General features: G+C 38.3%; 1 protein-coding gene across 1 annotated transcript in view; it reads right to left on the bottom strand.

The window, feature by feature from the left end:
* LOC133531482 (probable tyrosyl-DNA phosphodiesterase) overlaps positions 1–21,138 on the bottom strand; it is a 41,074-nt gene extending 19,936 nt beyond the window's left edge. Inside the window, exons 1-11 of the mRNA XM_061869731.1 lie at positions 21,011–21,138; positions 20,835–20,933; positions 19,198–19,330; positions 17,604–17,845; positions 17,257–17,433; positions 15,251–15,353; positions 14,345–14,467; positions 13,106–13,201; positions 5,101–5,271; positions 3,206–3,374; positions 1,362–1,464 (exon numbers count right to left, since the gene is read on the bottom strand). Coding sequence (XP_061725715.1) covers positions 1,362–1,464; positions 3,206–3,374; positions 5,101–5,271; positions 13,106–13,201; positions 14,345–14,467; positions 15,251–15,353; positions 17,257–17,433; positions 17,604–17,845; positions 19,198–19,330; positions 20,835–20,933; positions 21,011–21,047 — 1,453 coding nt within the window. The 5' untranslated portion in view covers positions 21,048–21,138. The remainder of the gene's footprint in view (positions 1–1,361; positions 1,465–3,205; positions 3,375–5,100; positions 5,272–13,105; positions 13,202–14,344; positions 14,468–15,250; positions 15,354–17,256; positions 17,434–17,603; positions 17,846–19,197; positions 19,331–20,834; positions 20,934–21,010) is intronic.
* Between the last annotated feature and the right edge of the window lie 3,154 nt (positions 21,139–24,292).

A 24,292-nucleotide genomic window follows, 5' to 3' on the forward strand; every position in this document is an offset into this window, starting at 1 on the left:
TATGAACAAAAACGTCAATTTGATAGGTCCCAATAGGATGACCCAATATAATTGCGTACTTTTCGCTCCCAGTCAACTATAAGTGCCTACGCTAGCTGACGCGGACGCCCGCCGCGTGCGCACGCACGCGGGTGCTATTTGTAGGTAAAATCCGCCGCACGCGTCCGCTTTAGTTAGCGTTGCTCATACTATTTTTCGTTAACCCGCTCGTCCGCTCCGAGCACCCGCGTCAGCTAGCGTAGGCCCTAAGGTTCCTTTCGATACGCTGTAGTCAACTATAAAAAAAACTGGCCAATAGGCGGGTCTGTGTGGACCCGCCTATACGCGCGAGGCAATTTCCTCACGTACAAACCGGCCAGTGTTGACGTGCCTCGGCCGAGGCAGCGCGCGGTTTTTACTCTCCCGAGCGCGCCTCTTCGGCCGAGGCACATCTACACTGGCTTGTTTTTGCCTCTATTCTAATATCAGTCGAGATGACATTTTATTCGAAATGAAGTTTCGTAAACAATTTTGTATAGGCAGTCGGCTCCGACTCTAGTTTGTCTCTGAATAAAAAAAACAACAGATGCGTGATATGCGCGAAAAAGTTTGCATTACCGCCACTTTGACGTTTAATTAGTAAGTATAAAATTACATTGTTTCGTTGAAGCTCATGATATTGATGTAGATAAAGCAGTGTATGCAACTGTACATAATTAGGCATTAAAATACTCGTATGATCCTTTTATGAAACTCAATACATTCGTACCATAAACCCACTCTCGTATTTTAATGCCTTCATTATGTAGCAGTAACATAAATAACTATGCACAGTAAGTCCCAGTTTTTACAAGGTTTTATTTAACTTGTTATGTATGTTTGCACGGGTCAAATCTTGTAAGTTAAATTTGACCCACTTCCCGGTGTCCGATGAAGCTGAAAATTTGCATACATATGTAAGTCGGGTGATAATGTAATATTACGGTACCATCATTCACAGGGACAGTGGGTGGCCATAGGAACTCGGTGATAAAACAACGCTACGCTAAATATATTTTTATTTAACTAAATTTAAACTTTTTCATTCGTTTTATACTCTGTTCAACGTCATACCTCTCATCCGTCGCCTTTTCCTTATCTAAAACGCACAGTGCGTGCTTTATTTAGGCGTTTTTTTTTATTTTACTGGATCCGGTCCGGATCCGGCGATTTTTACCGGATCCGGTAGCTCCTGCAGAGTGCCGGATCCGGCCGGATTACCGGATCCGCCGGACCGGATTGCAATCCCTAGTATACTTATACTAACCAGTTTTTTACATAAATACCGGGATTAAGCCTGTATAGTACTTAGAATAAGTTTGAACTGTGCAAAAATAACTCACCTAATGAAGGGTAGATGAGTTTCAACTCCGGGGGCTGTGATAGTGTTTGAGGTTGCTCCTTTATCTTCGTGAAGTGGTGAAGAAAATCACCCGTCAACCACAACTGTGAAAAAAAGAAGGTTTTAAAGTTAGAAACTTGGATTATAAAATATTATACACGATCATTTGTATCTCATTTTTTAAATGTAACAATAAGAGGTTTAATTGTATGATATAAATTTATTAATCTCCGCTACCCAACGGTTGCCTGGAAGAGATTTTTAGCGATAAGACCGCCTGTTGTTTACTTCTGCTTGTTTCTATTGTTGTCAACTGCAGAGTTGGCTTGTGCACAAATCACGCCAGGTTCGATAGGGGGAGGGGGGAGGGGGGTCACGAAAAAATCACGACAGATCACGTTGGGGGCGGGGGGGTATAAGGAGACATGTATTTTTATACAGTGAACGAAGCTAAGAAAAAATATATACCACATGAGTTAATACTTTTTCTCGGTTTCGTTAAACATAAATCTTCACTTAGCACTTCAAAATAGCCAGTTTTTTTACGAAATTTTGGAGCGCGTATAATAAATATACATAACATCACAGCCATAACGGAAATAGAAAAATAACCAAGATTTAATATATACAATACTGTTCATCTTAACAATAGGTCGAATGAAAAAAAAAACAAAAAAAATACACGCGAGGTTATGTGGGCGATGGGGGGGGGGGGGGCAGCGGGTAGCCAAGAACCTCACGAAATGTGCACAAGTCCAAAGAGTCTCCCCTGCATAGAAATTTGCATCGCTGCAGCTGACTGTACACAAGCTTTTTTATGTTCTAGGTATTATAATGACAGCCCGGTAGGCCAATATGCAATCCAATGTTTTATACCAATATTTTAACTAAACCATAGGACAACTGAAAAATTGATTCTCCAACGAAGTCATAAAGCTAAAGGGGACCACTGGTTACCAGTTGGCCAGAAGATATCGGCCTGTCAGTTATTCGCAAAAGCTGACAATCACGAATAACTGACAGACCGATATCGTCCGGCGAACTGGTAATCAGTGGGCCCCTTTATACTGTCAAACAGATAGTGAAGGCGAAAGTGGCGATAATATCGGAAAAAATACTTATTTATATGGTAACAAAGGTGTGTTACGATTAATATCCCGTCACCATATTTGATGCTAACTATTACTTATGCTAGGTCTAAATGTTACTATGCGACCAAAATAAATAAAATAAAATTATATATCTGAATGTCTAATATAAATTAACCATGTACACAACAACAACAACCAAGTAACAAGTGAACAAGTGGCATCGAGTGAACAAGTGGCATCAAGTGAACAAGTGGCATCAAGTGAACAAGTGGCATCAAGTGAACAAGTGGCACCAAGTGAACAAGTGGCATCAAGTGAACGAGTAGTATTAAGTGAAATTAGGTGATATAGATGTAACAAGTGAACATGTAACATAAGTGAATAAGTGATGCCAATGACCAAGCGGCATTAAGTGACCAAGTGAAATCAAGTGAACAAGCGGCATCAAGCAACCTAGTATCTGGTACCAAGTTGCATATAGATATCTGCAAGTGTACATTTAGGGCAGTGGTGGGCAAAGTACGGCCCGCGGGCCAGCTCCGGCCCGCGCAAGGCTTTCATCCGGCCCGCCGCCGGTCCTTTGAATTAATTAGTATATAGCTCGAGAGATAACGGTTTCAAATCAAAATGTATTTATACTGCAGTTCCGGCCCTCCTCGGATTTTTTTTAATTTTCTGGCCCCTCCATGAAAAAAGATTGCCCACCACTAATTTAGGGTATTCAGGAAATCTTTGTAATATCATCAATAAGTACCCTGGGCTCCTTGCCGTAGCTGCCGATGCTGCTGGCCTGCGCCAGGAGCGGCCAGCGTTGCTGCTCGCTGCGCGGGATGGCGCAGTGCTGCCGTAAAAGGGACCCTACTCGGGTCAGACCCCAGTCCATGTCGAAATGGCCGCCGGGAGCTGATGCTACCAGAAATACGCTAAGAAAAAGAAACAATAATTGACTCAATAAAAATAAACAAATCTGACGCAATTAACGGAAGCCGCTAAAAACCTGCTTTCAAATATATAAAAAAAGCGGCCAAGTGCGAGTCGGACTCGCCCATGAAGGGTTCCGTACCATTTATGACGTATAAAAAAAAACTACTTACTAGATCTCGTTTAAACCAATTTTCGTGGAAGTTTGCATGGTAATGTATATCATATATTTTTTTTAGATTTTTCATTCTGTTATTTTAGAAGTTACACACACATTTTACCACTTTGGAAGTGTCTCTCGCGCAAACTATTCAGTTTAGAAAAAAATGATATTAGAAACCTAAATATCATTTTTGAAGACCTATACCCCACACGTATGGGTTTCATGAAAGAATATTTTTTGAGTTTCAGTTAAGTATGGGGAGGCCCCAAAATTTATTGTTTTTTTTTTTCTATTTTTGTGTAAAAATATTAATGCGGTTTATAGAATACATCTACTTACCAAGTTTGAACAGTATAGCTCTAATAGTTCTTTTAGATATTTAAGAAATTTAACGCATATCAGTGAAAGAATAAGGATCAAAATCAAATGGCGTTCTAAAAGATTTAATTATATGTCGAAAGATGACAGAAAATTTATGTCGTTACAAAGTTTTCTTTGACAATACGCCTCTATTTCAAATTCTCTTTGCTACTGCTAACACAAGAGCCGGATAACTGGAAAATTCGGATTACTGGAAATTAGAGCCAATCTGCTTATTATATTGATATGTTTTAGTATGTCGAAATAATACACTATACTAAATAAAAAAAAAATCGTACTGTTATCTGGATTTTAGGCATTTATAAATATATTCAAGAGTAATAATGTAAGATTTCAGATGATTTATTGATAAATGTACATCTCATTTACATGTCAAACAAAAATACAATATATTAAAAATTAAATAAAAAATTAAATTATTAAGCTAAGTATACATCACGTGAATTTTAATACACATTGTTATATTATTTTTATTTACAGGGTTTGAATAGTGCTAGGATCAATGATCTTTTTGCCGAAACTCATTTACATCGTAGCACGCAAGATCAGTAAGGAGTGCCTTTAGTCCTTTTGTAAATGAGGCAATACTATCCTGTCTCTTTATGTGTTCAGGAACACATTTATACAAATGGATCCCCGCAACGCTGAGAGCCGCGCGAGCCTTAGCTAGACGTCTGCGTGGGGGCATCAGCAGGTGCCGACTGCGTGTAGGTCTTTGGGTAGATTGCCCGTATGTTTTATAGTTATGTAGGTTGCTACGAATGTATGTACAAGCAGTCAGTATGTAAACACTTGGTAAGGTAAGGATTTTATGTAGTCTGAAAATGTCTTTAGCGGGATGGTCTACCGGTTTTCGGCCTAAGTAATTCACATAGTATTTTTTTTTCTTTATTTTTTTTTAGGTGTTGACATGAATTTTTATTTGAATTTGTTATTATTTTTTGTGATCTTATATGGGCATGTAGTCTGAAATAAAAATTTTGAATTGAATTTAATCTACTGTTTAATAATCACTTACTTACTGCGGTGGCGCAGCGACCCGAAGTGGATCTTGGCCTCCAACACCAAAGACCACCATGCTTCTCTGTCCAAAACCGTTTCCGTCCAGTCGACGGCGCCGAGTTCGCTAAGGCCCTGTATTTTAGAATTGTACAGTAAAATCAGAATTCGGTATATAAACTTACTTGATATGGCTGAAGTCGCATCGTTGCACCTTCGCTACATATCTCGAAAGCATGGGAGTCCTGTACTGCGCCAGATACTTGAGGAGGGACTTCTTGAAGTGGGTCGGGGAGTCTCCGGCGTGCGGCATGGCGTCCGGCGGCAGCGGCGCGCAGCGCGGGCTGAACCAGAGCCTGCACAGATAACGTAAGGCATAGAGGCCCGGCCCCGGGTACGTCCTTAAACTACGTCCAAAAGAGAGGTATGGGCATTGAGAATGTCATCTCGCTTTGTGTGGTAGGGCACAGCACAGCGGATGTCATTCCAGATCTAGAGCAGAGTTGATTCTGTCATCTCATGTATTACCTAAACTTAAGCGTTTTCTGAATAAATTTCTTCTATTGTATTCTATTCCTTACAGAAAACAGCAGCCAAATAACACTACACCCTACTCATAATGTTGTGTTCCTGCCGGTGAGTAAGGTTGCCAGAGCTCAACGAGGGGGAGGCTAGGGTCGGCAACGCGCATGTAAATTCTCTGGAGTTGCAGGCGTACATAGGACGGAGACTGCTTACCATTAGGCGGGCCGTATGCTTGTTTGCCACCGACGTAGAATTAAATTTTTTTTTACAATATATCCTTAATAAAAAAAAATGCGGAGAACGTGCGGAGATGAGACCGGAGTGGCGTCGTAACCTGCGGGAAGGCATGGCAAAGCATGACGAGCTCTGGATGGACCACATCAAGTAGAAGGGAACTCATGTAAATCAAGCGATCACATTCTAGTAAAGTTGTTTGGTCAACATTTTGTACTCGAACCCATTTCGCATGCGCAACAGGGCGCGGTAGGTCGTGCGCATTATGCCTTGCACCTGGCCGTGAAACCGGTAATTGCTTGTAGTCGTGATAACAGTTAAAAATAAGCGTAAATAGTGTTAACAGTGTGTTTCCGTGATGGCGAAGTGTTTCGAATGCGGAAAACTTGTGACAAAGAAGGATTCTGGATTACAGTGTAGTACGTGCAATAAATGGTGGCACGGTAGATGTGTATCCATTACTAATGAGCAACTGGCCGCGCTATTATCAACGAACGCCGCATGGAAATGTCAGAAATGCATTGGGACTAGCAAAAACAAACGAATCTCCATAATACTACCAGACCCAGCCAGTACCGGAGTGTAACACTAAAGACCAGCTCGTCAAGGAAATACGTCAACAATTTAAGGAAATATGGAAAGACGAATTAACTCGACAAATACGAGCGGTGCTCGAGCAAGAACTAAAGAGTCAGCTACAGTTCTACTCTGACAAGATAGATGACTATCAAAAATCCCTAGACTCATTTAAAGATAAAACAAAGAGGGTAGAAAACGAAAATATGGACTTGAAAAATAAATTAACTAATATGAAAAACAAAGTAGAACTCCTCGAACAAAAGGTCCACACTTTGGAACAAAACCAAATGGGAAATCACCTGGAAATATGCGGGATACAAAAAACTGACGGTGAAAACCTGAAGGAGATTGTGAAAAAAGTCGCTGAAAAAATAAACCAGGACCCCGACGACATCTTACAAACATACAGAAAAGCCAGTAAGGCACCAGATGGACAGAATAGGAACTTGGCCACAGTAGTGGTCACACTTCGCGAAGGACGGCGGGACAAATGGCTGGACGAATCCAAAACCACCACCCTCACGGGGCGCGACCTCGGGAGATCGGACGATTACAGGATTTTTATGCGTGAGGCCTTGTCACCCACGACCGCCTACCTACTCTGGAAAGCCAAGTCGGAGTTAAAGGAAACCAATATGTACAAGTTTGTATGGTGTAAAAAAGGATGCATACTCATCAAGAAGGACGAGCAAGGTAAAACACATCCTATAAGATCGGTGAGTGATATTGAATATTGGGCTTCCAAAACGGATTGACTCTTATCTATAAAGACACCTAAATGCCTACCTAAAGAAAAATAGTTAAATGTCTAGCTCATTCAACGTCGACGAAGGTACTTTCAGCAGTTGGAACGAATATATAAGTGCTATTCCAACAGGATGCCGATATCTTATTACACTGCATGTAAATATAAGATCGATGTTATTAAATTTCTCACATTTAGAATATATAGTTACACATAGCAGTCGCGTAATAGACTTAATTATACTTACAGAAGTTAACATAACCGATACATGCAAGTCATTATTTAATTTAGAGGATTATAATATGCATACTAATCTTAGAAAACACCGGAAGGGCGGCGGAGTGATATTATATGTACGCAAAACCATCTCATTTACCCTGATCCCTCATGTGTCTGTATACTTTGAATCGCTATGCGGGCGCATAGACATAAATAATAAAGAAAAAATCAGTATTTGTGCGGTGTACCGACCGCCCGATAAATGCAAATCGCACTTCGTAAACGAGTTATGCACAACTATAAACCACATCTCAGACAAAAACAAATTGATAATTATTGGAGATATGAATATCGACTTGAAAAAACAAAATAATATTAATTCTATGTATTTAAATAAACTTTCTGAACTAGGACTAGAGAGTGGCATAACTCAATTCACTCGAGAGGAAAGTAAAGGAAACGTTATATCAAAATCCTGTATAGATCATATTTTTTTGAGGCCGACCAATTGCCACTCTGTACATACCGGGGTCATTAACATATCTATTGCTGATCATTACATAACAGGCTGTGCGCTAGCGATACCCGGCGCAAACGCCCGTGCGCCCGCGGCGCGATTAATCACCGTGCTAGACAACGATAAGGTCGATATTGCGCTGCAGCAGGTTGAATGGGATGAAGCACTCGCCTTCAATTGTCCGAATAGAATATTTAACTTTGTTAAAGAAAAAATACAAAATGCATACGATGAATGTAAAAAGACTATACGGTGTAAAAATATAAAAACAAAATGTAAATGGGTAAATAAAAAAATGTTAAGAATGTGTAAACAAAGAGATAAAATGTACAAAATTTGGAAAAAAGCTCCGGAAAAAATTGAAAACAGAATTTTATATAATAAGTATCGTAAGAAAACAAATAAATATATTAACTTTATTAAAAATAGGTACATTAAACAAGAAATTAGTAAAAATTTTAAAAACTCAAAAAAAATATGGCGCACAATTAATGAACTGTGCGGCAAAATAAATTATTCTATTGATGATGTAATTATGAAACATTTTAAAATGAATGAAAGAGAAATATGTAGTAATTTTGCCCAAGAATTTCATAATAATGTAAATAAAATATCTGTTGCATGTAAGACACAAATTCTGGACCATACTGGGTTTGCCGGGGGCGCAGATGTTTCAATGAGGGTTAAAAAAGCGACATGTAATGATATTTTTAAAATAATTAAAAGTTTAAATGATAGAAAAAGCCCTGGTTATGACAAAATTCGAGTCATAGACATAAAAAAAAATTGTCGTAACATTACACCAATTCTTACTCATTTAATTAACACCTGCCTTGCCACATCTGTATACCCCGACGAACTCAAAACGGGTATAATACGCCCTATTTACAAAAAAGGAGCACATACAGACTATAACAACTATAGACCAATTACTATATCGCCGTGTATCGACAAGATAGTTGAGAGATACCTCGGTAACGAAATCAGTAACTTTTTGACTCACAACAATATAATTAACAGTAAGCAATACGGTTTTCAAAAAAACCGAAGTACCTCTCAGCTACTTTCTGACTTTAACAATGAAATTAACGAGCACATGCATGAAAAAAGGCATGTACTCGTTGTTTTCATTGATTTCAGCAAAGCATTTGAAATGCTAGATTATGAAACATTGTTTTACAAACTAGAGCAGAGCGGTATACAGGGCCCTTTGATTAACTTGTTAAAAAACTATCACAAAAATAGACATACACTAGTAAAGATAAACAACACATACAGTGACGAAATAAAAACCGAAAAAGGCACGGCTCAAGGATCTATAATCGGCCCAACTGAGTACTTGCTGTATGTTAACGATATGTGCAACATAATAACTAAAGGCTCTGTCTATCAGTTCGCGGACGACACATGCATTATCACAGCCGACCGCGACATAGCTGCCGCCGAGCGCACAATGCAATCTAATTTCAACACCATCTGCAAATGGAGGCACGACGTTGGTTTAGTAATTAACGCGCAAAAGACGAAAATAATGCATATTCGTTCGGCGCACAATAAAACTGCTCGTGATATTACTGTGGTGGCACACAAACATAGCTGCCTGCACCAGCAGAATATCACAACGTGTAACTGTGAAAATATCGAAGTGGTCACAGAACACATGTATCTCGGGTTAATAATCGACCACAGATTCAACTGGGGGCCGCATATTAACTATGTGTGCGATAAGTTAAGAGCCATTCTAAGCAAAATGTCAATCCTAAGGTATAAATTACCGTACAAAACCCTACGTATGCTGTACCTAGCCCTCGCTGACTCGGTGATCGGTTACGCTTTGAGTACTTATGGTAAAACCTATAAAACATATATAGAAAAAATATATAACTTACAAATAAGATTATTGAAGACACTTGTACCTAAGCATATCAAAAAGAAATACGAAACAGAATATGCACAACTTTTCAAATACTGTAATGTACTTCCGGTTCAAAATAAGTGTAAACTAGCCATACTAACTGAAGAATATCACTATGTTACTAAACTAAAATTAAACAAAAGATGTACAAAACTAAGAAGTCTACAGAGACAAAACAAATATTGTAAACCCAAATATAATAACATATATGGCACTAGGCTGTATACATATATATTACCTAAAATATTAAACGATTTGCCAGAAGATGTTCGTGTAAAGTACTTAAATGGTAAACATATAAAAAATGTAATTAAAACGCACTTATTGAAATCAAACGACACAAGCTACTTATACTAAGAATCCTACAATGTTTTCTTTTTTTTTAGATTAGACATAAGACATTAATATATGTATTGTTCTCTGAACTCCCCATCGGCACACAAACCTCCTCAAGGTTTTGCCTACGATGGGTCTTGTATTAAATTCTAGACTGTAAATTGTTTGTTTATTCAATAAATTAAAAAAAAAAAAAAAAAATCTAAGTTTTAGTGCCAGAAAAAAAAAAAAAAAAAAAAACCTTGAAGTCCTTGACTACACTCACTCGCGGCTCGCGCACACCACAATCACGACTGGCAGGGTCGCCATGTGTAACGGAAACACACGTTGTCTCTATGATGTTTATTGTAATACTACTTAAATAAGTCGGTTACATGCTTATACACCGTGTTTTTATTGAATTTCGTTAACTTCGGGGTATCGGTAAGTACGTTTAAGGAATCTAAATGGCATAGTTAATTTTCAAAAAAAAAAATTTTTTGTTTTTTTTTTACTATTTTTATCTTTGTAAAAAGTAACTAAATGTTGCATATAGCGTTGTTGTAACACGGGCATTACATTTAACTCAACCAAACAATTGAAAACTGTGACATATCAATGTCATTTCGAACGTCGATCGTCAGAGATAGTACTTACGTTTAGTAACAAATGTATGAACTCGCACTAAACACTAATCAATAAGTAAACAGGCCCTAAGGCAAGTGTACGCGCTCGTAAGGGCCTTATAAGATAAAAATTAATGATTGATTAGCTAAAGTGTTTGACGGCTTGCTGAACGCGCGATTGCAACAACACCTGCAGCTGCACGACAACCAATTTGGGTTTCGGCCTGGACTTTCCACCGATAGTGCCATCTTGTGTTTAAAGCATGTCGTCAGATACTACACAGATCGAGAAACACCTATCTATGCCTGTTTCCTTGACCTGTCGAAGGCGTTTGATCTGGTTTCATACGAAATCTTGTGGAAAAAACTCTAGGAAATTAATGTTCCTTGGGAGTTAATACAAATATTCAAACATTGGTATGGAAACCAGGTCAACGCTGTTAGATGGGCAGGTACATACTCTGATTGGTATAGGCTGGAGTGCGGTGTTAGGCAGGGAGGGCTGACGTCACCCTCGCTTTTTAATGTGTATATTAACTCACTCATCGAGGAGCTTAGCAGTCAACATGTTGGCTGTCATGTGGACGACATAGCCGTCAATAATATAAGCTACGCGGACGACATGGTCCTGCTGAGCCCCTCGGTGTGTGGGTTAAGGAAATTGCTGAGTACCTGTGAAAAGTTTGCCAATAATCATGGGTTGTTATATAATGTAAATAAATCCGAATACATGGTTTTTAGCGGGGGAAATAAAGCGCCTAGTAGTGTACCGGAGATTAAATTGTATGGTTCTCCACTAAACAGAGTGCAGCAATTTAAGTATTTGGGGCATATACTTACTCCAAGTCTTAAAGACGATAGTGATTTAGAAAGGGAGCGTAGGGCGTTGTCGGTGAGAGCCAATATGTTGGCCCGCAGGTTTGCTCGTTGTTCCAACGAAGTTAAAAAAACGCTTTTTAAAGCTTATTGCACATCTTTTTACACGAGCAGCCTGTGGGTAAACTACACTCGAAAAACTTACACCGCCCTACGCGTACAATATAATAATGCGTTCAGGGTGCTGATGCGGCTGCCCCGCTTCTGCAGCGCATCAGGGATGTTTGCGGAAGCGGGAGTTGACTGCTTTTATGCAACAATCAGAAAGAAATGCGCGTCCCTGGTGCGGCGGGTGCGGGATAGCCGCAACCGCATCCTGGCCATGATAGCGGATAGGATTGATTGTCCTTATATACGACATTGCTGCAGTGTGCACATCTCTTACAATGCTGTGTAGTGGCTGTGTCTCTTACAATGTAGTGGGGTGATGTGCGCACTGTTGCAATGGAGTATTTATTTATTTGTGTACATAGCCATAGTAATATAAAAATCTTAGATATAAGAATACTAACGTAGATAATAAGATAATGAACTATTTTGTTACTAACCATGTATTATGAATCCTTGTTATTTGAAATAAATGATTAATAATAATAATAATAATAAATATATCCTGAAGGACGGTACGGTCGACATTTGTCGGGCATGCCGCCGTCCCGGAGAGTCACTCAGGCATATAATTTCCGGTTGTTCTCATCTTGCTAACGGCGAGTACTTGCACAGACATAATCTCGTAGCCAGGATTATTCACCAGCAACTTGCTCTTCTATACGGCCTTGTGGGCCGCGAAGTACCGTACTACAAGTACTCACCTGCGCCAGTTCTCGAAAATGGTCGTGCCACGCTCTATTGGGATCGATCTATTATCACTGACAGGACTATTGTAGCCAATAAGCCTGAAATCGTGATAATAGATCGATTGCAACGCCGGGCCGTGCTCGTCGACATCACCATCCCCCATGATGAGAATCTCATGAAAGCCGAGAAGGACAAGTCCAGTAAGTACCTAGACTTGGCTCACGAGATAACCGCCATGTGGGATGTTGATTCGACGATCATTGTCCCGATAGTCGTTTCAGCGAATGGTCTCATAGCGAAGAGTCTCGACCAACACCTTGAGAGACTTTCGCTAGGTGGTTGGATCAAGGGTCAGATGCAGAAGGCGGTGATCTTGGACACGGCGCGGATAGTCCGCCGGTTCCTCTCTCTGCGGCCCTGACCACCGGCAGCTTGGGCCCTGCCCCGCTGCTGGCGGCACCCTAGGTTAGGTTTTTTATAATGTGTTTATATATATTTTGTATTGTTTTGTAAGTGTTTTTATATTTTACTTTTATATTCATATTATAAATAACCTAGCCCAAGACCAAAAATAAATAAAGGAAATAATAATAATAATTATCTCCGAAATGGAGTTAATTAGAATATCGGTGTCTTTGAGAAAGTTACTTAATTTAAGCTCAGGAATGCACCCTCGAAATTAACGCAAATCAAAAAAAACAGTAGTAAGTAACGTGAGAGGGGAGCATACTCCACACTACAGTAACTGACAGGCCGATGCAGTCCGGCTGTTAATCAGTGGACCCCTTCAAGATGCTACTATTGGAACAGTTTACAAGTAAGTGCAACTTATAATTTTTACCCTTGCGTCCTATTCTCCCAATCATCGACGTACAGGTTGGCAGTGGATACTACCACCCGTATCGAGCCGTCCTCGTAGCAAAGGATCATCATTTTACTGCAACAAAACGAAAACTATTATCATTCTTTTAATTAATATTTTTTTATAATTTTTATTTATAAATATGATAGGACATTATTACACAAATTGACTAAGTCCCACAGTAAGCTCAATAAGGCTTGTGTTGAGGGTACTTTAGACAACGATATATATAATATACAAATATGTACTGCACTAAAAGAGGCATTCATTATTTCCATTTATATCTCATTTAAACCTCATATTTTAATGATTTTTCGATCTCCCAATTCCCTACGATATCGCTATACCCGTCCTCCCGCCCTTAAATCTCAGGGCCAAGTTTTAATAAAGTTTTTTTTGTTTTCATTATACAGCAGGCAAACGAGCAGACGGATCACCTGATGGTAAGCGAAGAATGGAAGGGTGGGAAACGAAGGGTGGAAGTGGTGGTGGAAGGATTGGTGGATGGAAGTTTTAGTTAAACTAAAGTAAAATTATTTACTTAGCTAAATTAATTTATCCTCTCTCAATAAAATTTGAGAGAAGGCCTTCACGTTCGAGTAGCGAGGGGTTCTTACAATAATATTAGATATAAAAATTCTAAAGCAATGTTAGAATTTAGGATTATTTTGTACAAATAAGTTTAGTTAGATATGTGTAATTTTTTTGTAACGGGGCCCTTTGATTACCTGTTCGCCGGACGATATCGGCCTGTCAGTTATTTTCGATATCGCGAATAACTGACAGGTCAATATCGTCCGGCGAACTGGTAATCAATGGGCCCCTTAAGAAATATAAGGTTTTTTTATAAAATAAAAAAATGCTTTTTATTATTATATAATAAGTTTTTGGCAAAAATTCCATTTTTGGTATCAGCTTTTATCGCTGACTGTACTTTTCTTTCCACAGGCAACTATTACTAATCGAGCCAATTCTAAAAAACCGAAACACAATTAGGTTGCGTTGTTTTATCACGGAGTTCCTATGGCCACCTCCTGTCTCCATCATCAGATCAGCTCGATGGTACCATAATATTGCATTGTCACCCGACTTACATATGTATGCAAATTTTCAGCTTCGTCGGAAACCGGGAAGTGGGTCAAATTTAACTTGCAAGATATGACCCATACATACGTACATTGCAAGTTAATAAAAAGCTTGTAAAAAGGTTTAACTTACGTGTGGTGTTTCCCAAAAGGCGTGGCCATGGGCACCTGATAGGCTTCGACTTGAGGTTTCTTCTTACTGATGTTCTTGAGGTCCGAGCATTCTTCCCCGTACAATATTGTTAGCTTCTTTTCGCTGCAATATTTCTTTATTACATATTGCCGTAACAGCAGGTAAATATTTATTTGAAATAACGGTTAATTCTAAAAAGGCCTAGATTCCCTTCTGTGTTAGAATTGCAGTTGCTTTCGTTATAACTAGTGCCGGTGCCAATCCTTGGAATTAGGTTGCCGAGTGGACCCTAGGCTCTCCAAGTAGGCGTAGCAAAAAGCATTGCCAAAAAAATAATCTTCCACATCAATAGAATACCTAAAGCTACGTATGTAACGAACGGATGGAAGCTGGACAGTCCTTAAAAACCGTGAGATTGAAGACCTAGTGGCTGAACGTCATCATGGTAGAAAGTAAAGCTCACAGACTCCGTTGGTTGGGCCATCTTGAGAGAATGGATGAAGATCGGAACGTGAAGAGCGTTCCTGGGTCGCCTAGCAGGAGGACGTCCTATCGGACCCAGGTATCGCTGGAGCGACATGGTGGAGGCGGAGCTGCGCGAGCTTCGAGTCGACAATTGGCGAGAGGTCGCACAGGACCGAGAAAAGTGGCGCTGTCTTGTGTCGGAGGCCAAGTCTCATTTTGGGTCGCTGAGCCAACGGAGTAAGTACGTATGTACTACCACGGCAAACTATCCAATCATTATATATTATTAGCACCTTTTTGAGGAAATTCCTAATTTTACAGTCAATAAATCAGATCTAAAGCACCAGGACAGAAGTCAATGATTGACTAGGTAGTAGATTTTTTGGTATTAAGTCCGCCTCCTGTGTCATATACTACTGTATAAGCAAATAACGAACATACCTGTAGCCAGCAAAGTAGTACTGCGCCAGCAGCCAGGCCGGCTCAACCATGAAGTTGATTTGGAGGGAGCATTGCAGCTCGCCCAAACTGCGGTCCAAGATCTCTGCAGATACGTGACGGGTGTTAACCCATATGCAAGTATAAACTAAATAATATTTTGCGAAATAAAGGATAATTCACGAAACAGGATTTTAAAACAGAGCTTATACCTTTAAACGATTCTTGTATACAGTGTGTATTTTTGATATAAGCGCAAACTTAAACTAGGCGTAGACTATAAAACCTTTCTGAAATATTTGTTTAATTTAAATAAATAAATAAATATTATAAGACATTATTACACAAATTTAGTATTTAATTTAATTTTTTTTGTATTTTTAGTTTTTAATTTTGTATTTCGTACATCATACTTGTGACAGTTGTGAGGTCGCGTCATTGAATGCGACGTTTTGAGTTAAAACAAAACAAAACATTGCTTGCTGTATTATTTTACAAGGAAAAATAAAAGTTGTCTTTTTTTTATAAAACCTATGAAAGGATGTTCATTATACTCGTAGCCTAAACTAACTATTACCCTTTGATTATACGGTCGTATCAAAAATACACCCTGTATATAATATATATATATATATATTTATCGTGAAAAATCGATCTAGAAAAATCGATTTAGCTAGGTCTTATCTCTGCAAAAACACGCATTTTTATGTTTTTATATGTTTCCCGTGCAAAGCTCGGTCTCCCAAATATTCTTACCATATAAAATAAAACCCAGATCAAACAAAAATATATCTAAATCTGTCCAGCCGTCTTAGTCCGAGAAAACAGATCAATAAATTGCGAGTTTCGTTTAGTTTTAATGTCTGTCCGTAGGTATATCTAAACCAAGTCACATAGTAGCAGCGTTGCAGTCAAAAAGGCTTCACTAAGTTATTTACAGAAACAAATTTCCACAAGAAACAAGACCAATTTCAGAAAACTTTGTATGACATTTTAGTCTCTAAATGCTGCCTAGAATACACCGTTAAAATCTGTCGGGTTTTACCAGCTCACGGTGTATTAATATGGACAAGATAATAAATTGACGTTATACGAAGGTGGACAAGTTAGGAATGTGACGATTTAGGAATTGGACCTATGCGGACGAAATGGCATTGTGTACGATTAAAAAAGGTGACGAAATAGTATTGTGGACGAAGTCGGACGACCCCCTTTTTTAATCGGTTTCATAATACACAATTTCTTTTATGATAACATTTATTCCTAAAACGGCTATCGAGTACAGCTATGTGTCTCCTTAGCCAAAGCTATAGTCGTGTAAAAGACGTGGTAAGGCGCGCTGGCGGTGTGCTTGGCCGTCATACCGCCTTCATGGTCACAGTCGCACTATAGTAAGATGTATAACTTACCTAGAAACGTGATAGAGTAAGGCTGGCTATGTGTCTCCTTGGCGGAAGCTATGGTAGTGTAAAAGATGTGGTAAGGCGCGCTGGCGGTGTGCTTGGCCGTCATACCGCCTTCAGGGTCACAGTCACACTATAGTAAGATGTATAACTTACCTAGAAACGTGATAGAGTAAGGCTGACTATGTGTCTCCTTGGCGGAAGCTATGGTAGTGTAAAAGATGTGGTATGGCGCGCTGGCGGTGTGCTTGGCCGTCATACCGCCTTCAGGGTCACAGTCACACTATAATAAGATGTATAACTTACCTAGAAACGTGATAGAGTAAGGCTGACTATGTGTCTCCTTGGCGGAAGCTATGGTAGTGTAAAAGATGTGGTATGGCGCGCTGGCGGTGTGCTTGGCCGTCATACCGCCTTCAGGGTCACAGTCACACTATAATAAGATGTATAACTTACCTAGAAACGTGATAGAGTAAGGCTGGCTATGTGTCTCCTTGGCGGAAGCTATGGTAGTGTAAAAGATGTGGTAAGGCGCGCTGGCGGTGTGCTTGGCCGTCATACCGCCTTCAGGGTCACAGTCACACTATAGTAAGATGTATAACTTACCTAGAAACGTGATAGAGTAAGGCTGGCTATGTGTCTCCTTGGCGGAAGCTATGGTAGTGTAAAAGATGTGGTATGGCGCGCTGGCGGCGTGCTTGGCCGCCATGCCGCCCGCGGGGCGCACGACGGTTAGGTACTCTGTCGCGCGACGGCTTGGAGGCACTATGGGTCGGTAGTCATCTGTAAACAAAAAAAATGCATACAGCTGTTAAGTGTGCTAAAATGCGTACATATGTTCAAAAATTTGCCTACAAAAACAACAGAGGTGTAGGGTTAGAGCCGGTGTAGCTTCATTTGACGTTCATAAGCGCATTGTAATATGCCTACTTGAAAAATAATTATCAACACACCTTTAACTTTTACAGAATCCGTTATGTTATTTCCTTTTTCATCTTTTCTACTGGTCTCCTTTTTATCAGAGCTTGATGCTATGGAGTCTTTATCGGCTGCTTTTAGGTCCTTTGCATCCTTTGATACTTTTGAACCCTCTTTGAACTTTTCAGAACCCTCTGGGAGCTTGTGGTCTGTAGTTGGTTTGGTTGGCTGTTTTACGGAGGGAGGTTCTGGAGTCTTTGGCCTTGTGGTACTTGTGCTGTAATAAAAGGATGTAAGGGCACATGGTCTAAGAGAATAGTATTTAATACAAGAAGGGTAAAAAAGCGGCCAAGTGCGAGTCGGACTCACCCAAGAAGGGTTCCGTACCATTTATGATGTATTAAAAAAAACTACTAACTAGATCTCGTTCAAACCAATTTCCGGTGGAAGTTTGCATGGTAATGTACATCATATATGTTTTTAGTTTTATCATTCTGTTATTATAGAAGTTACATTTTACCAATTTGGAAGTGTCTCTCGCGCAAACTATTCAGTTTAGAAAAAAATTATATTAGAAACCTCAAAATCATTTTTGAAGACCTATCAGTTCTAAGTAAGGGGAACCCCCAAAATTTATTGTTTATTTTTATTTTTGTGTGAAAAACTTAATGCGGTTCACAGATTACATCTACTTTCCAAGTTTCAACAGTATAGTTCTTATAGTTTCGGAAAAAAGTGGCTGTGACATACGGACGGACAGACAGACATGACGAACCCATAAGGGACGGAACCCTTTGTGCCATTTAGCTACGGAACCCTAAAAAGACGAGTGGCGTGAGTTACAATGTGAGCCGGAGCCTTTCCTTTGGGCTTTTCTTTGGGGCTAGAAAAACAGTATGAGGATACCCTACAAGTGTTTTTGTTGCCCTAGTGTTTCTCTTACCCCATCTAACCAAATATTATACATCAGATCACATACATTTGAAAATGTTTTGTACAAAAAAGATAAGATAATATTTTAAAACTTATGCTAGTTTGATTTTTACAATGGTAAGTATGCAATATTATACTTAAGTACTATGGCATTCACGTATTTTTTAAAGTTTTTGTCTCAATAATAACTTTAATTATTATTATTTATTTATTTTTGGTCTATTGATCAGATCAAGGGGTGTACAAAGATTTTGACCCATTTTGTGAAAATTTTAATTACAATTTAAAAAAAATATATATTAATGAGAAGGACATCTTGTGTATGAAATATATTGCTACATTTTTTGCAAAAAGTTATAGGGGAGGAAACTAGGGCGTTCGCGCGTTCTCGGCTCAGCATTGCTCCGAGCAATTATTAGGGTTGGCAAAACTTGACGTTCTTTTGCGTGCACAACCACAGATAAAATAATTACATGAATTTTGACAACCCTAAATAGCCGAAAGGGATAGTCCCATACATTAGAAAGGGACAACATGATTCGGCCCTGAATTGCTCTCAGACTTCGGTTTTGTAGGAAGTTTCCTTTCTGTACGGTAGTGCTAACTATTATTTATTCTGTGTCATTGCATAACTTATCTTTTTTGCAAATGTTTAGGCCATAGATTATATGTTTCATAAATAATTCAACCACTCACCTAGAACTCTGTGGCTCATATAGTTTCTTCTGAACAATGATCTCCAACTGTTCTAACACAAGTTGCCGCTGTAGACTCAACTCCGGTGGGATTGAGTAGTCCCCTCCATCACTGGCATCAAGGATCGCTTCTACTGTAAATTTATATAAACTTACTAACAATAATGAACCCATTCTAGACCCATTCAGACTGTAAGGTCAATATGGGGAAGACAACATAAGGGAAGACTGTAGACAAACTATTTCATTACAACAACAACAAATACGTACCAGCATCAGCTGCCTGTCTTAAACCAAATAATAATAAATACAAATAATTTATTGAAAACAGTATAGTACAGTCAGCGTCAAATACTTCGTAGCAGTCAAAGTAGCCAAATAGTTCGGTACACCATATATTTAGTATGGTGTACCGAACTATTTGGCCACTTTGACTGCTACGAAGTATTTGACGCTGACTGTACAGTGGTAGCACTTAAAGACTAAGGATTAAGGATAAGGAAAAGTTTACAAATGCCTGAACTAGGAGTTCCTATGTTTCAGGCAGAATAGGACCATATTAATTAATTTGTAATTATTCACTTAATTATAATTATGAATAGTACACAATAAAAATCTGGTAAGGTGATAACCTTAACAAAATAATTAATTTAAGTATTCTATATCAACGTACAGAAATCATTTTACGACTATTGGTAAGTTCTCTGTATCACCATATGTCATTTTTATACTTAAAATTATTTATTCTTATAACATGCTTTGGGTAATTCGGTATTTAGTTCGTGTCACCCACAATGACATGCAGATTTGTCAAATCTAACCTTTGAAAACAAGACAATACGAGTCAAAAATGCACTAAGCAAGGCTGAGAAACAAAAATGGAGCTGGCCTGGTCCCATCGCCAGACTCCAGGATGACACGTGGACCTTACAAACAACAGCCTGGAAAGGTCTAGTCGGGAAAAGAAAAAGAAGATGGCCATTGGCATGTTCGGCTGATGACATAATTAAAGTATGCCTGTACCAACAATTATGTGGACCATTATGTTGTCTATAATAAATAAATTGATTAATTGTACCACTTAAGAGGGTCCTTGTGTAATTTTTTATTTTTATATCCTAGATAAAGTTCATAGGATCTTATATTATTTTTGTTCTGTTACCGAGAAATAAAGAGGCTTATCTATTTTTTATTTTATTTTATTATGAGTTAAGGCATACGTTTTCGTGAATGTCACAATTTATGCAAGTGTCTAAAGCTCCTTTTAAGTTAATAACTTGTATTACCATCATGCCAGGTGATAGATGGGCTAAAATTACAACAGAGTGGCTGCCCAGATATAGAAAAAGGAAAACCATAGGCCTAAACTTAGATGGAGAGACGATCTGAAAAGTCATGACAGACACTGGTGGAGATCAGCTCAAGAAAGAAAGAAAAATGGGAACGTTTGGGGGAGGCCTTTGCGCGTAAAGCGCCATGCAATTAGTTAATTTATGATAATTAACTCATTATTTTTAATCATAATAAAATTTGTAAATTCTATTAATATTAATATCGCCTAATAGAGAGTGATAAATATAAATTTATTACTTATGGAAAATATGAGTTTTAAAATTAATATTAAATTTTCCGACTTACAATGCGGGTGACTGAACTCCCTCAGATGCGCTGGATTCCTCCTGTAACACTTATCACCGTAACTGCATACCTTTTTCACTCTTTTGGCATTTTTATCAACTGAAAACAATATGTTGATATCATACAAGTAGCAATGCAAGTTAAACAATGTAGGTAAAAATGTAATTAGAAATTACCCTCCATGTTGTCTTTTCGCTTATTTGTAGCATTCATACTGTGTAAATATTAGTATTTTTCTATAAATTTGCATTAAATTACAAACTTTAGCTGTAAACGTAGAAATTTCAAGTTTGTAATTGTCAGTGTCATAAGTGACATATTTTGACAACTTCGGACAAGGACGTTCGGAATATAAATATTATAGAAAACGAAAACGTATATGAACATCAACTAGAAGTAACAATTTATATATCATTAAAAACCAAAGTAAGAGAATTGCTAATCGTAACGCAGAAAGTTTAGATTAGTGATTTCGTCCAATTCATGCGAAACTTTCATTCCATATTTTGTTATTATCCAAGAATCTGAACGAACTTAATGGGCTCCACAAACGTCACCGATATTCGCTTACGCTTTGGAATAATGGAGATATAAAGTGGAGCACACTCTAACTATTTTGTCATAGTAAATTGAACCTTATGACTAAGTTTAAAGGTGTTCTTACCAGACTAGAGAAAACGGTCTACTTGAGATAGCAAAGGGGTGGCGGTGTCTCACTCGCACAAGTCGCCAATGTTAAAAACATACCATTGTGATAGTATTTATATCAATATGTTACTGAAATTAAATATTTCGCAAATAAAAGTTTCAATTGCCAATTTACCAGATTGGGCGAAACATTGTCCCGTGGACCGGACTGACCTTATTTATAGCATATTAAACAGTGTTGGCCAAACGGCCAACACTGGGCTATAACCACGCTATAGGCTATAGCCTCAGAAATCGAAGTTCATCTATTGCGGGCATTTTTCGTTGTCCAATTATGTCTTAGTGAGAGTAAAAGAGAAAGATCCCTGCGATTTGTGAATTTCGTTTTTCCGCGGTAGGCCCCCCTGATACCAAACAACTTTTTAGTAGAAAAAGGCGTGAAATTGAAGCTTTCTATAACGATAACCCCATGGACCTAATTTTTTTTAAAATTCCCGCCTTTTTCTACTTATAGAAATAGGTAAGCATCTATAGCTAAGAAACAGTTTTCTCGATTGTACTTGATTAAAATCGAAATCAAAAACTACTTTCGCATTTAAAAACCGGTAAAGATTATTTTTGGATCGTTCGCATCACTAAAAACTTTATCTTGTCTATGCTTTCTTAGTGTTACTAGTATATATAATTTACCCCTAATCTACGGATTTAATAACATTATTTATATTTAAAGCAACAATTACGTCCACACTTCCCGATAACGGGCCCGAAATCAGTCCCGATTGCGGGCGATAATCGTTTTCCGTTTCACGGAATATCAGTACATCGTTAACAATATTTGAAAGGTAAAAAATGTTAAGGTGCAACCTTTATGGTGATTGCGTAGCAAAATACCTAGCCTATAAAATTCAAATACAGAACTGGTGTGAGTTGTCAAAATAAAAGACGTGTTTACAAACATTAAAATATAATTTAATAATTATATAATAAAATCGATAAAAGTTATTTCGAGTTGTGTGTTATCAATCCACCGTGCAATTCCTCTACTTTAAAAAAAAATACTTTGTCTGAAAATGCCAAAACTGTTCAATGTTTGATGGTTTTGCATATAAACCATTTTTTTAGATTTCCAATATTGTAAGCGATGTGCTAATATTTGGTGAAACTGAAAAATATTCTTTCTAGGGCCCGAAATTGGGTCTGATATTAGGCCTGTTAAAGTGTGGATGTAATTGGCACTTTAGTTAGGCATTGAAGGCACGGACCTGGCTGGCATTCAGCCACCAAAGAAAACAATTAAATTATAAACATTAGTATTTTGAAAGTAAAACTCACTTTATAACGCAACTATTAAGAAGTATTTTACTTAGAACGTACGCGGTCCATAGGAGTTACTGTGATAATTAAAAAAACGGCCAAGTGCGAGTCGGACTCTCCCATGAAGGGTTCCGTACCATATATGACGTATTTAAAAAAAACTACTTACTCACTAGATCTCGTTCAAACCAAACTTTGGTGGAAGTTTGCATGAGTGTGGAGGGCCATTTAGAAACCTCAATATCGTTTTTGAAGACTTATCCATAGATACCCCACACGTATGGGTTTGATGAAAAAAAAATTGAGTTTCAGGTCTAAGTATGGGGAACCCCCAAAATTTATTGTTTTTTTTTTCTATTTCTATTTGAAAATCTTAATGCGGTTCACAGAATACATCTACTTACCAAGTTTCAACAGTATAGTTCTTATAGTTTCGGAAAAAAGTAGCTGTGACATATGGACGGACAGACAAACAGAAATGACGAATCCATAAGGGTTCCGTTTTTTGCCATTTGGCTACGGATCCCTAAAAATGCTCCCGTGGGTGTAAAATAGACTTTAGCTCCTGCTGCACTTGCATGAAATATCACGCTTACTGGGATGAAAAATTATATAATTTCTTATGATGTGATTGATTCTAATATGAACAAATTTCTATATTTATTTGTAATGTTTAACATTTTTTTTAATTACTCAGCACTAGAATAAAAATTAACTGTGTATTAAAAGATTTTTGGGGGGATTTTTACATTCTGTAGGTGGTAACACCACCTGTGGCATTTGCTAAACAAAAGAATATTTTGTTATTTAAATAAAACTACGAAGTAGTTACATTTATACCCGTTTATTTATCTAAATATAAGCAGAAACATTATTTAAAAGGTAATATGTCTTTATCACTCTATATTGATTCGTTTTAACTTATAATAATCAGTATGTCTGCTTCATTATTATATCGGTTAAAATGTGGTTTACATTACATTTTCCTCAAGCATAATCCACTGATACGGTCATTTTCATCGTACTTATTATCGTCGTATTGTATATATTATATATTTCTTATTTATACGCGCAGCAAATAAGCATAACTAATCTTTTTCCAGAAATGGATGACCCCTTCATTTCCTGCCCTTACGAGCCTAACCACCGGGTCCCTCGCTCCCGTATCCAAGCGCACATTGTAAAATGCCAGAAAAACTACCCGGAGCTCGCGATCTGCCCGTTCAACGCTACTCACCGATACCCGGCTGCTCAAATAAAACTTCATGTTGCTAATTGTCCGACGAAGCTGGCTATGTTTCCTGAGGACATACCTCCGAAGGCCGCCGGAGCCCTGACGAAGCCTAAACCAATACTGCAGAGGGAGTATTTACCGGAGACAGACCCTAATCATGAGATTTGGGACAATTAAGGTGCTATTTTATATTCTGTTTATTGTATGATATTAATCATCTTACTAAGAACTTATGGGCTGGCCTGGACCATGTTCAAAAATT

Source organism: Cydia pomonella, chromosome 25 (genome assembly GCF_033807575.1).
Source record: "Cydia pomonella isolate Wapato2018A chromosome 25, ilCydPomo1, whole genome shotgun sequence".
Lineage (NCBI taxonomy): Eukaryota > Metazoa > Arthropoda > Insecta > Lepidoptera > Tortricidae > Cydia > Cydia pomonella.